We start from the raw sequence: 14,112 nt of genomic DNA on the forward strand, positions 1-14,112 counted from the left end.
GAGGTAAGTGAGTGGACGGGAAACAACCATAAAAAAACAACCAAACTTCAGTCATAACATGGGTATGTGTACCTGCGACGTCTTGGTGTATTCTTCGTACAGTCTGTCGTACTCTTTGCTCTTCTCCTGGTACTGATTGTGGTACTCCTGCAGCTTTTTCCCCACAGCATCAATATTATCCTCCTTTACCAGCTGGTCCTGAGGAATTGAGGAGGAGAAATAAAAAGCATTAGAGAGCAAGCGTGCACAGAAACTCGAGACAGGACGAAGAAAAAAGAAAAGGCTGCATGTTAGAGCTATTTGTAATTAAGGACGGAGGGGAAAGTGCATGTTTGCTCCCTGATTCTGCTTACTGAGGGTGACTCCTGAACAGGATCATTAATAAACCACCCACAATGCCCTGGGTGAACGGCAAGGTGTGCACCCTCAGAGATACTGCATCGCTCCAAGTAATGGCTCGCCTGGCAAATGCGTGGAGCAAGGGAATAAATGCAACAACGAGCCTTTGACACCGCGGATGTGTGCAATATTTCAGCAAGCACAGATCTTGCTGCCACTGCAGTTTAGAGTGGAAACCCCCAGCGCGAGCCAGCACAAGGAGGTGGGGAGGTTAAAGAAGAAACTGGTCGGAAAGGTGTTTCGTTTTGTTTTTCCTATTGGTTAAGATCACATTTGACTCGCCAGCTTCAATGCAGAGACCTGCAGATGTGCCAACACCAGAGAACACAGCCTTACAAATGAGACCAATAGGAGCTACCAGACAGGCTTTAAACAGATATTCTAAACCACTTCTTTGGAAGAGAAAACAAAAAGGGAACACACCTGAACTGTCCTTTATAGTCATCCACTGCATTGCAAAATTGCCTGTTCACATAAACTACAGTATATGGCCAAAGGTGTGTGAACAGCAACACATTACACCTCTATGTGATGGTTGAACATGTCACTTCAAAGCATTTTGGAACCTGGCTGCAGGGATTTGCTACCATTCAGCCACAAGAGCATGAGTGAGGTCCATCCCAAAAGGTGTTTGACAATATACAGTATGTATGTATGGCATTAAGATACTGGATCCATCCCTTTTGCGGCTTGTGACCCCTCCGATTTATCCTTATAACCCCCATGTTGGGAACCACTGCATTAAGATTTTCCTGAACTTGAACTAAGAGGCCAAGCCCAAGCCATGAAAAACTAAAGGGGACAGGGGTGTCTGCATGCTTTCGGCCATGCAGCAATGCCAAGTAACTGAGATTAAAGCTGAACTAGAAAGCAGTTCTACAATGTATACCTGTTCTACCTTGTTTCAACCGCAGGTCTATAATGTATTGGATGTTTACTGCAGATAGTTTAAAGTGAAAACAAATATTCAAAATAAGACCCAGGTTGTAAAGACCTTTTAAATAAAGTCATAATCGGCCAATGTGTATCTTGTTGGATGGACGTGTGTGTGCAGACCTGCTGGAAGCGGGAGATGGGGTACATGAGTTTGACATCCAGCTTGGTGTTGTACTGAGCCAGAGACTCGTGTCTGTAGTGGCTGATGAGCTCCACCACCGAGCTGAACGTCAGGGGGTCGGAGAAGCCATACTTCCCGTCCCGATGGTAGATCTTTATCAGCTTGTTGTTGCCCCCTTTCCTGAACACGAAAAGAAAAAAAGAAGATACAGGCAAGAAGATGAGTACATATCAACACCAAATTCAAACTTTTATAGTGAAAAATGCTGAACATGCATCCCAAAACACACATGCTCCTTAATATTCACACTTTTACAGCTTCTAGTTCAGGGCTCAGTTCCCTTTCAAGCACTTTATTTCCAGGGCAGTGGGTGATTTGCTCGTTTACCAGGATGCTGCGTAGGCAAAATGCTTCTCAACACACGATTTCCCTCAATCTGTAGTTAACTAGAGGGATCGCTGCACAAAAGTGGAGCAGAAGAAATAATCTACCCCTTCCAGCGTCCATAAATCCCCTTGTGGTTTTCAACACACTCCATTCATGACTCTCTGCTGCAAACTAAACTAAGACTTTACCTCAGTGTGAGCGTGTAGTCGCCCTGCATTTTGGTGGAAGCGTCCCGAACCAGGAAGGTCCCATCAGGCATGTCTCTGAGCTTATCATTCACCTCCTCCCTGAAGACAGAACAGAAAAGAGAGAGAAAAATAGTGTTGAGTTGGCTGAGTGATCCGTGTACAGATGGTGTTCATTTGAAAAGCCTGCCTCCAATTATCAGTGGCAGGCGATTAGGACTTTCCCCGCAGCCACACACCAGTCCATCAATTAAATGATGCAGGGAGTGACTGGGCAGACTGGTCCCAGCCAACAGCATCTCTGTTCTGGATGAGTCTGTGTGTTAAAGGTGGCAGACTGGCTGTCTGCACCGTAGGTGTGGTTATCATCTGAGTGTGTGTGGATTGTGGCTGAGAGCTAACCTGCACTTAGGAAGGTAAGGCAGTGACAGTTAAGACTCATCACTTTTTACAGATTTACACAAAAAAAAAAAAAATAAATACAGATTTTATAAAAAGGATTTCTGTTCCCAAACATCAAGAAGTTGTTTTGATGTTCTGAAACTAAACTCCAAGGAAACTGGTGGATATCTTAAGTAGAGCCCAACTGATACTAGACTACTAATAGATTACCTACTATTAGAATGTTATTGATTCATAATTGTTTTTTGGTAAGAAGATCAGTCACTCTTAAGACACAGCCTGTGTGTGTTACCTGGATATATCACCCCAGTACCACTCAGCCTCTTGCAGTGAGCCTACTGCTCCTCCGTCCTTGGTGCCGTTGCTGCTGCCCCCTCCCACCCCGACTGAGGAGGGCTGCTGGGGCTTCGCTGGCTTCGGAGGAAGAGCTGGAGGCGAGAAAGAGAGAATATGTTACTATTGAAAAAGAGTTGGTATATATACACTGTAACTTGACCTCAGTTTTTTGTATTTTCTACAGCAAACTTAAACCATCCATCCATGACTGCAGATGAAGAGGAGGCGAAGCAACTTCAGACTCTCCAGATATTTTATCACTAACATTTGGACATTTTGCTTTGTATGACCATATGCATAAACAATCACACCAGAAAAAGCTAGAGAATTTGTCACTTCATTTCCAAACATGCACACATACTTCATATGCAAATTACAACACAGGAGCTGTATTTTTATCTCCACACAAATGCAGCGGTGCAGTTGGTGACCGCATTGTTATTAATCACACAGGAAAACAGTGGCATGACAAACACAGCCCATACATCATCACAGTAATTATTCCGTGTGTCATAAACCACACACACACACACACACACACCTACCTTAAAAGCAGAGTTAAAGTTATTGGCTGTCTGTAAGAGGTTTTCTGCCAACACTCATCCTCCCACTGACCTGCTGTAGTTAATATTCTGTAGTTATCACAGCAGATAATGTTAGCCATCTGGCAGAAACTTGACGTTTAGCTTCTGGTTGGCACTCTGAATGATATTCATGACCGATACCCTTTATTATTAACAAAAACAATAACTTAGGTTATTAGTACACAGATATGTGTGTGTCAAATTCCATTTCTGAAATACTGTACAGTCTAATGGATGGATTATTAAAGGCTTTTTGAACAGTATACTTAAAAAAAATCATAATTATCATAATTTTCCCCCTATTAAAAGTTTATTGATTTTGTGGGGCAATCAAGCAATCAACAAAACCACAAATGCACACGGCACAGTGGCAAACGTTGGCATAGACAGCATGCTTACATTTGCAATTATCTATCTGTTTATTTATTCAGTAAACAGATACAAATCATAATTTTGCCAATTTTAAACAGTTGATTTAGGTGAAGTTCTTGTGTGGCTGCTTGTGTTCAGACATCATATAACATCAGGCTTCTGTTGTTAAATGACAAAAAGGGGGTTTGTAGAAAAACATTTGAAACAGCGTTTCAAAGTCTAAAAGGCAAATTCAGCCTGAGTGAATGCTAACAGGCTAACAAACTCTTGTGTTTGCTGCCATGCTGTGTGCCAAACAGCGCTAGCCTGAATATAACCCACAATACTAAAAAACAAACAGTACATGTTGGAGCGGTCTCCAGGCACATCTGGATACAGTTTAGGGAACAGCAGGGAAATTACTGGAGAGCTCCTACATCACAAATCAATTTACACTCACTCACACTCACACACACACACACTGATGTGGACGGCGTCCTTTGAAAGGGGAAAGTACGCTGATGAATGTACCCTGAAATGCCACCGGAGGAGCATTCTCCTTCTGCAGAGTGCGCACATGTGAGAGGCTGAACCGTCCCGGAACACTCTGGCCTCACAAATTACCAGACGACACGCACACATGGATGACAAACAGACAGGGGGAATTCCCACAATGCACAGGGAGAGATGAATAAGGCTGGAGAAATGATACCCAACATGATTTCTGCGTATGTGAAGTAACATGATCATTACTCACTGTCCCAACGAATGTTAACGTGACACTTCACTCACGGCTACTGTGTTACTGTGAGTCATTGTAACACTGACACCCCATACTCTACTGATCACTGTTACACACAGTTAGATTCTTGTTTTCTTCATTAACATTAACATCTGTAAAAAAAATAAATAAAAAAAAAAGTATCTCTCTGTAGTAATTAAAGCTGTTTTAACTATTTTCTTGGCCACTTGGGGGCAGCAGAACAAGCTAAAACACAATCTGACATGTAAAAATATGATAAAGTAAAAAAAGTAAGCAAACAGCTGTTACTTGTAGCAGTCATAGAGCAACACTGTCATCTTATTATCACTGGAGTTTCTGGCCACCTGATGAATGCAACAGTCGCTCTACTTTTAGCTCTGGTTTGGACATTAATGTGCAGCATATACATGTTCTGTTTGTCAAATAGAAACTGCTTAGGCTGCTTAGGGCCGCAAGCCAGCAGAGGGCCCCAAAACTAGCTAATTAACAATGTGAAGTGTGTTATTTTGCCACCATTAAAATTCCAAATACATTTTTGCAGCTGCTTTTAATATTTAAACCTCCATATAAAGCAACTCAACTGTAGCTAAGTGTTGTGGTGGGCCTGTAACTTCAACTTAGGGCCCCCCAAAGGGTTTCATCAACCCTGAACGCCAGTGATCCTTTTTGTTACCCGACTATCTATACGTACTATCTGGTAATGTGTGTGATTTCAAAACACTACAGGGCATTGTGTGTTATGAGCAGCGAAATACACAATCTGAATTTACACAAACAACTGATAACTGGTAACAGTGGTAACTGTAAACACCCTAGGACTTTTTGCTCACTTCATGCTGAGAACAACGAGGTCGGACTGCTAATAAAAAAGAAATGGGGCACACACACACTCGTTTCAGTTCAGAGGAATGTGGTGATACAGTGGCAGCTCTTCTTCCTCTTCTTTGTTCTCCTTCAACCCTGCTGTCCTTCTCACTTTTTCCTCTCCCTCACTCTTTGACTCGTTTCTCTCCTTCCTTTTCCTCATCACCACGGCAGTCAGTCAGTTACTGCAGCTGCACTGTTCCCCTCCGTCAGCACTTTATGGACTCTCTCACACGCTTTTATTCAGTGGATTTATTTAATTTCAGGAAAACATTTTTAAAAAAAATTAAAAGTTACAAAGAAAAACAAAATATTTTCTAACTACTCTAACATAACTTAAACACACTGTGCTAAGTGTCTGCATGTTGTTCCCAGTGTGGAAGAACATGGACCACACAAAGGACAGTATCAAAAGATCTTAAAATTTGCTGTCATTTGAGAAACACTTAAAAAAAAAAAAATCCAGAAATCTGTCACTTACAAGGATATAAAAGCACATAAAAGCAGCAAATCCACACGACTAAGAAACTGAAACCAGTTAAAATTTGGTGACATTACCTGATAAATGACTAAAAGTGATTTGTTTTTTTATTGTCATCATAAAAATTCTCATTGCTTTTTGCCTAACTTCTCGTTTCAGCACTACTATGAGAAACAACAGGACAATGAACACACACACACACACACACACACACACACGTCCTGCAAAGGTCCGCTGGAAACATTAAATCAAGCAGTGTCAGTGACTTCTGCAGCATCTACGGAGCCTGACCCTCTGACACAGAAATATACTTCGGATAAGTCTGCTCTTCTCAACAGCTGTCCTGAATAAAACAAGTCAAACTTGCTAATGACAACCGTCCTACCAAAGAGGACAGAATCAGAAAATGTCAAAGTATGAAAACTATTCATATTACACAACTATTGTTCTATATATCTGTAAAAAAATAAATAAATATCAGTCACAGCTACTGCATAATATTCTAAGAGCAAGAGGGACGGTGAACAAAGGCGATCGTCAGCGCAGCCTCCCTCCCCTCCTTCCTCCCCCCTCACCAGACAAAGGAGCAGCGCTCAGCCACACACACACACACACACACACACACACACAGCTATTTCACTTGTCATCACACATGAAGGCAGAAACCCACAGCTCTCCTAAACAATGACGGTCAGCACGGACTGACACACACACACACACACACACACACACACACGATAAACTCACACTTGACAAACACACAAAGCATCAGTACGAGCCTCAGTCATCCGTTGGTAACACAGAAAGCTTTAAAAATCATGCGTGCACACAAAGCTGATCGGTGACGCAGTACAGCAGTTACGTTACCAAATATCTTTACTGCAAGAGTTTACACACACACACAGTCAAAATTGTGGCACACACTGCAAAAGCAACTAAAAACTCAAAGCATGTGGCATGAATTAACTGTTCCAAAGACATCTGCTTCTCAACCTGTTTTACTTCCACAACTTTACATCTGGACAAAGTAAGGAGCTGCAGGTGGTGTGTCTGAGCATCTACAATATGTGGGTGTGTTCCAGCATCACGGCTGTGAAAGCACACACACACACGCACACACCTCTCACACATGGAGATGCTCGACAGCGTAAGACTTAAGAGTTTTCCAATCTGAGTCTAGATTGTTGCAACACGAGGGCTACAACTAACTAATATTTTAAAATTTTTGTCTGCAAAATGTCAGAAAATAGTGAAAATCACAATTTCCCAGAGCCCAATGCAACATCTTGAAATTTCTCATTTTTCCCAACCAACTGTCTAAAATGTTAAAATGATAATATACAAAACAGAGAAAAGCAGCAAACCCTCACACCTGAGAAGCTGGAACCTGAGTGTTTGCATTTTTGCTTAAGTGACTTTCTGTGGATCGACTGACACACTAAGCAACAGAGAAAGAATGAAGACCAATGCACACACACACACACACACACACACACACACTCTGAAGCTTTAGGTTGAATCAAAGAGGAGGGGGCTGCAACATGAAATATAAGAAAAAGAAAGAAGTGGAAAACTAGTAAAACATGCAAATAAAATGGACAGATTGGAACAGGAAAAGTGAGTCAAGCAACTGAGAAAGAAAGAAAAGACAAACAAAGGCAGCAACAAAAGAAACTAAAAGAAAAATACACCAAAACTGCAAATCTGTCCCGTTCCGTCTCTTACCGTCCTCAACCATCGCACTCTCAGTTAGCTGCATGCTGCCACTCGTCTCTCAGCTGTTTCCCTCCTCCCTCTCTCTCTCTCTCTCTCTCTCTCTCTCTCTATTGCTCTCTCTCTCTCTCTCTCCTCCTCCTCCTCCACCACCTCCCCTTCCTCCTCCTGCTCTCAGCTCCTTCAGACTGAAGAAAAGAGCGTGCAAGGCTGATCCTAAAAGACAGACGACACGCTAACAAATCCCTACACGGAGGCCCGCCCCCTTGGCCAATCAGGGGGCAGCGAGGGACGGGGGACGGGGGGGGACGGGGGGGAATGCACGAGCGAAAGAAAGAAAGGAGGGAGGGAGGGGGAGTTACCCTGTGGTATATCCATTCCTTCTGGGACACCACACACTCATACACAGCAGTGCAGCATCGAGCGCTAAATCAACAGGTCATCTCCCATTGATCCCAGTGCGACTGGCAGCTGAATGTGTCTGTAAAAGACTCCTTTAGTCACTCATTCATGGTTCATTTCAGTCACTTAATACACTATACACTGGAATCAGTTAGGTCTGCAAATAAAAATGCTTATTTTTTGATTATTTTCTAATTAAAAATCGATTAGTCTATAAAATGTCAACAAAAAAAAAAAAGATAGTGACGAATTCTCATTAGAGCCCAAGGTGACGTCTTCAAATGTCTTGTTTGACCAACAGTCCAAAACGTAAGATGTTCAATTTACAATAATATAAAACCAAGAAAAGCAGCAAATCCTCACTTTTGAGAAGCTGCCAAACACATTCAACCAATTGTTAGTCCACTAATACAAATATTAATCATGAAGTCCAATAATTTGATCTCTATACATTTTTTAAAATTGAACAATACTTAAAAAACCTTTTCCCCTGAGAATTCCAGTATGACTCTACATACTGTAATACAAATCTGCTTTTGCGTTGTGCATACAAACGGATTTTTTAAATTAAAATTTCTTCTACGATCATCACCATCCGAACCCTTCCGACCTTTAGGTGTTTTTGTTTGAAGAGCTATGAATTTAATCTTCCTGTCAACAGGTCCATCTCCATGACAACAGAGCAAACTCTATTCGCAGATGAAGAAAGTGGATCTTGTCAAATTACTATTTTCAAGATCATGAATGAACTTTGATGCGCATTCTGTAATAACTTTTGTCATTATATATAAACTGTATGATGTTTTGTTTAGAACAATGTTTTGTTTATGTTCAGATTATGATCTTGACAAAAGGCTCTCATCACTCAGCGACACATATGGAAATATTACATCTCTTATGGGCCACATGTCAATCCAATCCTGCAAATGATAATTACGTCCTATATGCAAAGAGGCTTTGACATCTTTGCTGTGCATGAATGATGCCACAGACCTGAAGGCCTCTAGCCCAAAGAAAGAAGTCATGTATATTTACCGTTTTCCAAAACAAACTAGTTTTTTGTACTTCCCAGGTAGCCATTTCTGCTTATTTCATGCACTCTAAAAATATAGGTTTGCGCTTGAAATGTGATTAATTAGTCCATCACAGTAGCCACCATATCTGTCAAAAGGATTTCTTTGACCACTTGATAAAAGTGAAAAATCGGGTTTACAAATATTTAAATAGATTTTCAGTGTAGTCACAAAAAAACTCATTTCATTTTGCTCCAAATCATTAATTTGGACAAACGAATTTTGTAGAACATCATAATATGATAAAATCATCCTGATAGGATTCCACTGAAAAGGCAGATCTACTGCTTTTACTGTTGTCAAAGTTACATTACTGTTGCATAATAATGCAGTGTACAGATCGATTTGTAAAATCTGCACCACATCATCAATATCACCAATATCAAATATAGACATGATGTAAACTGATGAAGAGCCATATCGGAGAAGTTTCAAGCCTGTGCAAGTTGATTTTCATGCTGGCTAGATGTGAATAGACTGGACAGTAATGTGCAGTATATGGGATTTGCTGTAAATGAGCCAAGACATGCAAAAAAAAAAAAAAAAAAAAAAAACCCCAAAAAACTCCGGTATGGTCCTTTAACAATAATGTCCCGGTGATTTTCCATTGAAAGACGAGACTCTTTGTTCACACCACATCCACGCACGCACACACACTCCCTTCACACACACAAAGTTACCAGTGGAAACGCAGGTTTTGCCCTCCCCCGGGGGAGCAGTGGCACTCCACCTCTGCTAACAAAGGCGCGCACACACACACACACACACACACTATAACTGTCACTGAGGCTTTCAGGTTTCAATTCCAGTGTAATAAATAGTCTAATGAACATCTGTGGGACACTTGTCTTCTATTCTCCCAACGTCTCCACCTCTCTCCTCAACCCTTTATCATCCCTCCTTCCTTCTCTTTCATTTCTCCCACTGTTCCTCCTCTTTCAGCCTCTCTGTCACTTTGCCTCTTTCTCCTCACTCCACAGCTCTTTAGATTACTCGTCAGGTACGTTAAGACAAAAGACACGCAGACACACTCTGCATACGATGAGACAAAGACTAGCTGAGAGTCGGCTATATCTGTGCGAAACAAAAAGATGCAGAGCGGTTTAAGCTGATGTAATTGATGACAGGATGAGCTCATTCAGGCAACACACACACACACACACACACACACACACACACACACACACACACACACACAGAGTACCATACAACACACTGCTGGTAGCTTGAATCACTCCTGATTTTAGCAGAAGTCCAAAATGCACCCTTTTGTACATTTCTGTCTTCGCTGATTGCATTATTCACAGCATGGAATGAGAACAAATGCTGAGGTTTTTTTTTATCATCACTATTTTTCAGCAATGACAGTGACACCTTATATGCATGAATGAATTAATGGCTCCGGATGCTATAAAAAGCCAAGGTCCAGTGGCAGTTAAGTGTGTGTGAATCACCAGCAAAGAGTCAGCGTGTTGCATTTACACCCGACGCATTGGGGAGCACTGTCCATTCACTCAACTGTAGCTCCGACACAATGCTTCTCAAATGGAGAGGGGAAGAGAGAGAATGAATTCCTCTCTCGCGCAGCCAGAAGGAGGCTTTGACTTTAAATGAGCAGAAAGAGGCTGGACATAATGCACCAGCCCACTTTACTTAGACTTCAATATACCTCAAACTTAAAAGAATCCATATTGCACTTCAGGATGCAAGAACTGACTAGAAAATGTAGCTGTGCAGATGAAATGACATTTTTCTTGCTGACACAAACTTCACATAGGGTGAAAATACATCTGAAATATAGGTTATAGGAAATATAGGATCTAAAGGCTGGAATGCGTTCTTCGATAAAAGCGTCTGAACCAAGAGGAGTTTTGTGTTTGCATTATTTCTGCAACATGCCAAAGACAAGACATAATACTGCACTTTAGGGTGGCTGCAGAATATACAGCACACCTCAATAGATAGATAGATTGGGGAAGAGAAAGGAGGGGAAAAAGGCACAGAGCTACAGGGCAAACTGCATTTAACAGCACCTCCTGGAAACAACACAACGTCCCACATCTGCGCCATGATCCATTCAGAGAGGAAGAGGAGGAGGAGGAGGAGGAGGAGGAGGGGGGAGATCAAATGACACCGGCACAATTGCCGAGGAACAAATGAATGAAGGAACGAATGAATGAAACATATTCCCTTCTGTGTGACACTTGGCCAGGAAGGGGCACAAAGACTTATAGGTGCGTGGCAGTGAACGATGTTATGACTATGAAATGCCCGGGAGCTTTTATTCCCGGTTTCGTTCATTATTCCGGTCCCTCTCTGTTCTCTGTGTCCCATCCCCCCTTTCCGGTTGTCGGCACCGGGCAGAGCTGATTTCGGGATGATCCGGATGGATGCATTTACATTTTGATTGTGGAGTAAGAACAGATTCAAACGCAGGCGGTTGCAGAAATTAGTTGCTAGTTTCAAGGAGCAAATTCGGCTACAACGAACTGCGTTGGATTTTTTTTGCATTTTAGTCCAAAATTATTTGGGCTACGATGTCTGCCATCTTTGCCATTCATTTATCATACCACATTAAATGCAGATGGTCAGAGAAGGATTTCGGCTGCCTCTATGTGCAGATTACATGGGACTATTGTCTCCAAAATGAGTCTTTTGAGTGCAGGTTTGGAGAGCAGCAGCTACTGTGTCAAAGCAAAAATCAGCATATACATGTACAAAAGGAGCATTTCTGCACCGTAGAGCAAGAACCACCGAGCGTAATGTGTTTACAGCGTTGTCACTGGTGTTGGAAACTGTTATGATTATAACCAAATTGAAATACAAAATGTCGCCAAGACGTTTTATTCAAACTCGAGTTGCCTGCCTCCCATAAAACAAAAACAAACAAACAAAAAAAGATTACCTTATGCTAGGCGAATGTTGGAACAGTGGCTAATAATGCACTGCCAAAACTAAAAATATCACCAAAAATGAGCAGACACACGTGAAATCCCTCGAAAAAGACGACCCAAATATCGTTAAGGACCGGCGGCGGGGGGGTTGAGCAGCAGCAGGATGTGCGCTTTAAAACTTTCCACCAATTTGAACAGACAGCAAACCAAACACCTCCTCTCCTCTCCAGCTAGCTCCAGCCCTCACTTCCATGTCCGATATTAGCTTCACAGGCCTCCTTACCTGGCGGTTGGTCCATTTCCAGATAAAATATCAGCTCTGTGGAGTAGGGCATCATCACGTCCCTCCAGTCTCCTTCCTCACCGGCTTTTTCCGTTGTCCAAACTGTATTATACATTGCTTTCGTGCGGCTTAACCTGACAGTCTTCCTCCACAAAAAGGAAAAAATGCGCATAAAACGTATTTAAAAAAAAAAAAAAAAAAAAAAACCCCACTTGGTTAGACAAGTTAACCTATCTATCTATCTAACTAACGTTACTTGGAAGTCTTTTATCTGAATTCCTGCTTCAGACTGGAATAAATAGACGAACTGTGTACAGCAAGCACCGGGCTGCGGCTGCTCCCTCCGACATAATAATAGTGTTAATAACTTGGGGCACTTCATTAAGGCCCTCTATATATGTGTATATATATATATATACGTCCTTTAAACGGTGGGAGAGTAGATGCCAGCTCTACATTTCAGTCCCCTCTCCTTCTCCTCCGCAGGTACCGCCGGCTTGCTAGCTTCATTTTAAGAAGAGCACTGACAAGAGGAGGCTGGCGGAGGCTGACAACGGCTGGGACAAACCACTCCGCCGCGGATTACAGGGGGGGGAACACAACCTTTTTCAACTGTGACACACCAAAACTAAATACAAATTAGATCCTTGCCGTAATGGATAATAACACACGATGAATACAGTTTACTCTTATCTAACCTAAGAGGAAATTACTCCACTCATTCATTCTGCCAGGATTTTATTTAATGCTACGTCACCCCTTGATCAGCCCCCTTCTTTCCCCGGCCCACCGCTGGCCGAGCCTCTGTGCGCAAGCTCAGAAGCTGAATTTAAATGCCAATAGGGAAATGACTTAAGTCTCAGAAGAGCATGTTGCAAATTCTGTGGTTCTCCAGTAAGATCATCACCCTCCTACTGACTCGCTCATGTCACTACAAACTACTGGCTGCTCCTGCTGCAGCCAGACTGGGATATGACATAACAAGCCACACGAATAATGAGCTACCAAACATTGGTAGAGGACCATTTTGCACATTTAGGCCAAATCACACATGTTTACATTTTCCAAAGCAGACCTGAATGTTTTTGCATTTGTGAATGTGCTTTTCCTAAGCTACAAGTATGGAGATCAACTTGAAACAGAAAGACTTGCTTGAGTTATGTAATCCATCACAGTGAACTACCATACCATATTCTAATTAATTTATGTGAAAAGACAAGGCTGGTGATATTCTAGATTTTTCCTTCTGTCTACTAATCCCATGAAAAGACCCAAACCAACAATAAATTGATCCTGCTAACAAACATTGTTTGTGTCAAAAGATTGATATATCTTCTTCCTCTGAGCCACAGAGCTCCATTGTTGTCCAAAATCTATTAAAAACACATCAGTGAGCCACACTGTTGCACTGGGTGACATGTTCCTTCATTACTATTAGCACACACACACACTGTAGTTTATTTTGACTCAATTGCACATACACCCTCCAAATATTCACTAGAGCACCAAATGTGGATTAATCCGCCGCTGAAAATAGGCCCCAACAAATGGCCTATTTCCTCCTGTTTGAGTAATGTTTGTTAAACATTTCCCAGCTGTTTTAGGAAATTACTGAGCCTTTAAAAAAAAAAAAAACTATACATTTGTGAGCAGTTAGGTAAGAACTGACAGGATAGGGAAGTTGGTAAGCATTCAGAGACGGAATAACACGTTGTTGGTTTCGGTCTTTTCATGGGATTTGTTGACAATAAGAAAATCTAAAATTCTTTTTACAAGTTTTTTGTAAAAGTTTTCATTGCATGGTAATACAGTGGAGACTTCCCAAATGGATCTACTCTTTCAGCTGTATTAGCATGCAAAGTGACAACAATGGTGGAATACACAAATCAAGCATGTTTCATGTCTCTGTTTCAAGTTCATTTCCATACCATAGTGAAA

General features: G+C 41.8%; 1 protein-coding gene across 4 annotated transcripts in view; it reads right to left on the reverse strand.

The window, feature by feature from the left end:
- pik3r3b (phosphoinositide-3-kinase, regulatory subunit 3b (gamma)) overlaps positions 1–14,112 on the reverse strand; it is a 226,430-nt gene that overhangs the window by 6,092 nt on the left and 206,226 nt on the right. For 2 of the 4 annotated variants that reach the window (XM_044199321.1, XM_044199320.1), the window contains exons 8-11: positions 2,723–2,858; positions 2,032–2,130; positions 1,456–1,636; positions 73–198 (exon numbers count right to left, since the gene is read on the reverse strand). In XM_044199321.1, coding sequence (XP_044055256.1) covers positions 73–198; positions 1,456–1,636; positions 2,032–2,130; positions 2,723–2,858 — 542 coding nt within the window. Of the gene's footprint in view, positions 1–72; positions 199–1,455; positions 1,637–2,031; positions 2,131–2,722; positions 2,859–7,534; positions 7,690–12,174; positions 12,696–14,112 lie in introns of those variants that run through there. The other 2 variants (XM_044199322.1, XM_044199323.1) reach the window with 2 other exon arrangements.

Source organism: Siniperca chuatsi, linkage group LG6 (assembly GCF_020085105.1).
Source record: "Siniperca chuatsi isolate FFG_IHB_CAS linkage group LG6, ASM2008510v1, whole genome shotgun sequence".
NCBI lineage: Eukaryota > Metazoa > Chordata > Actinopteri > Centrarchiformes > Sinipercidae > Siniperca > Siniperca chuatsi.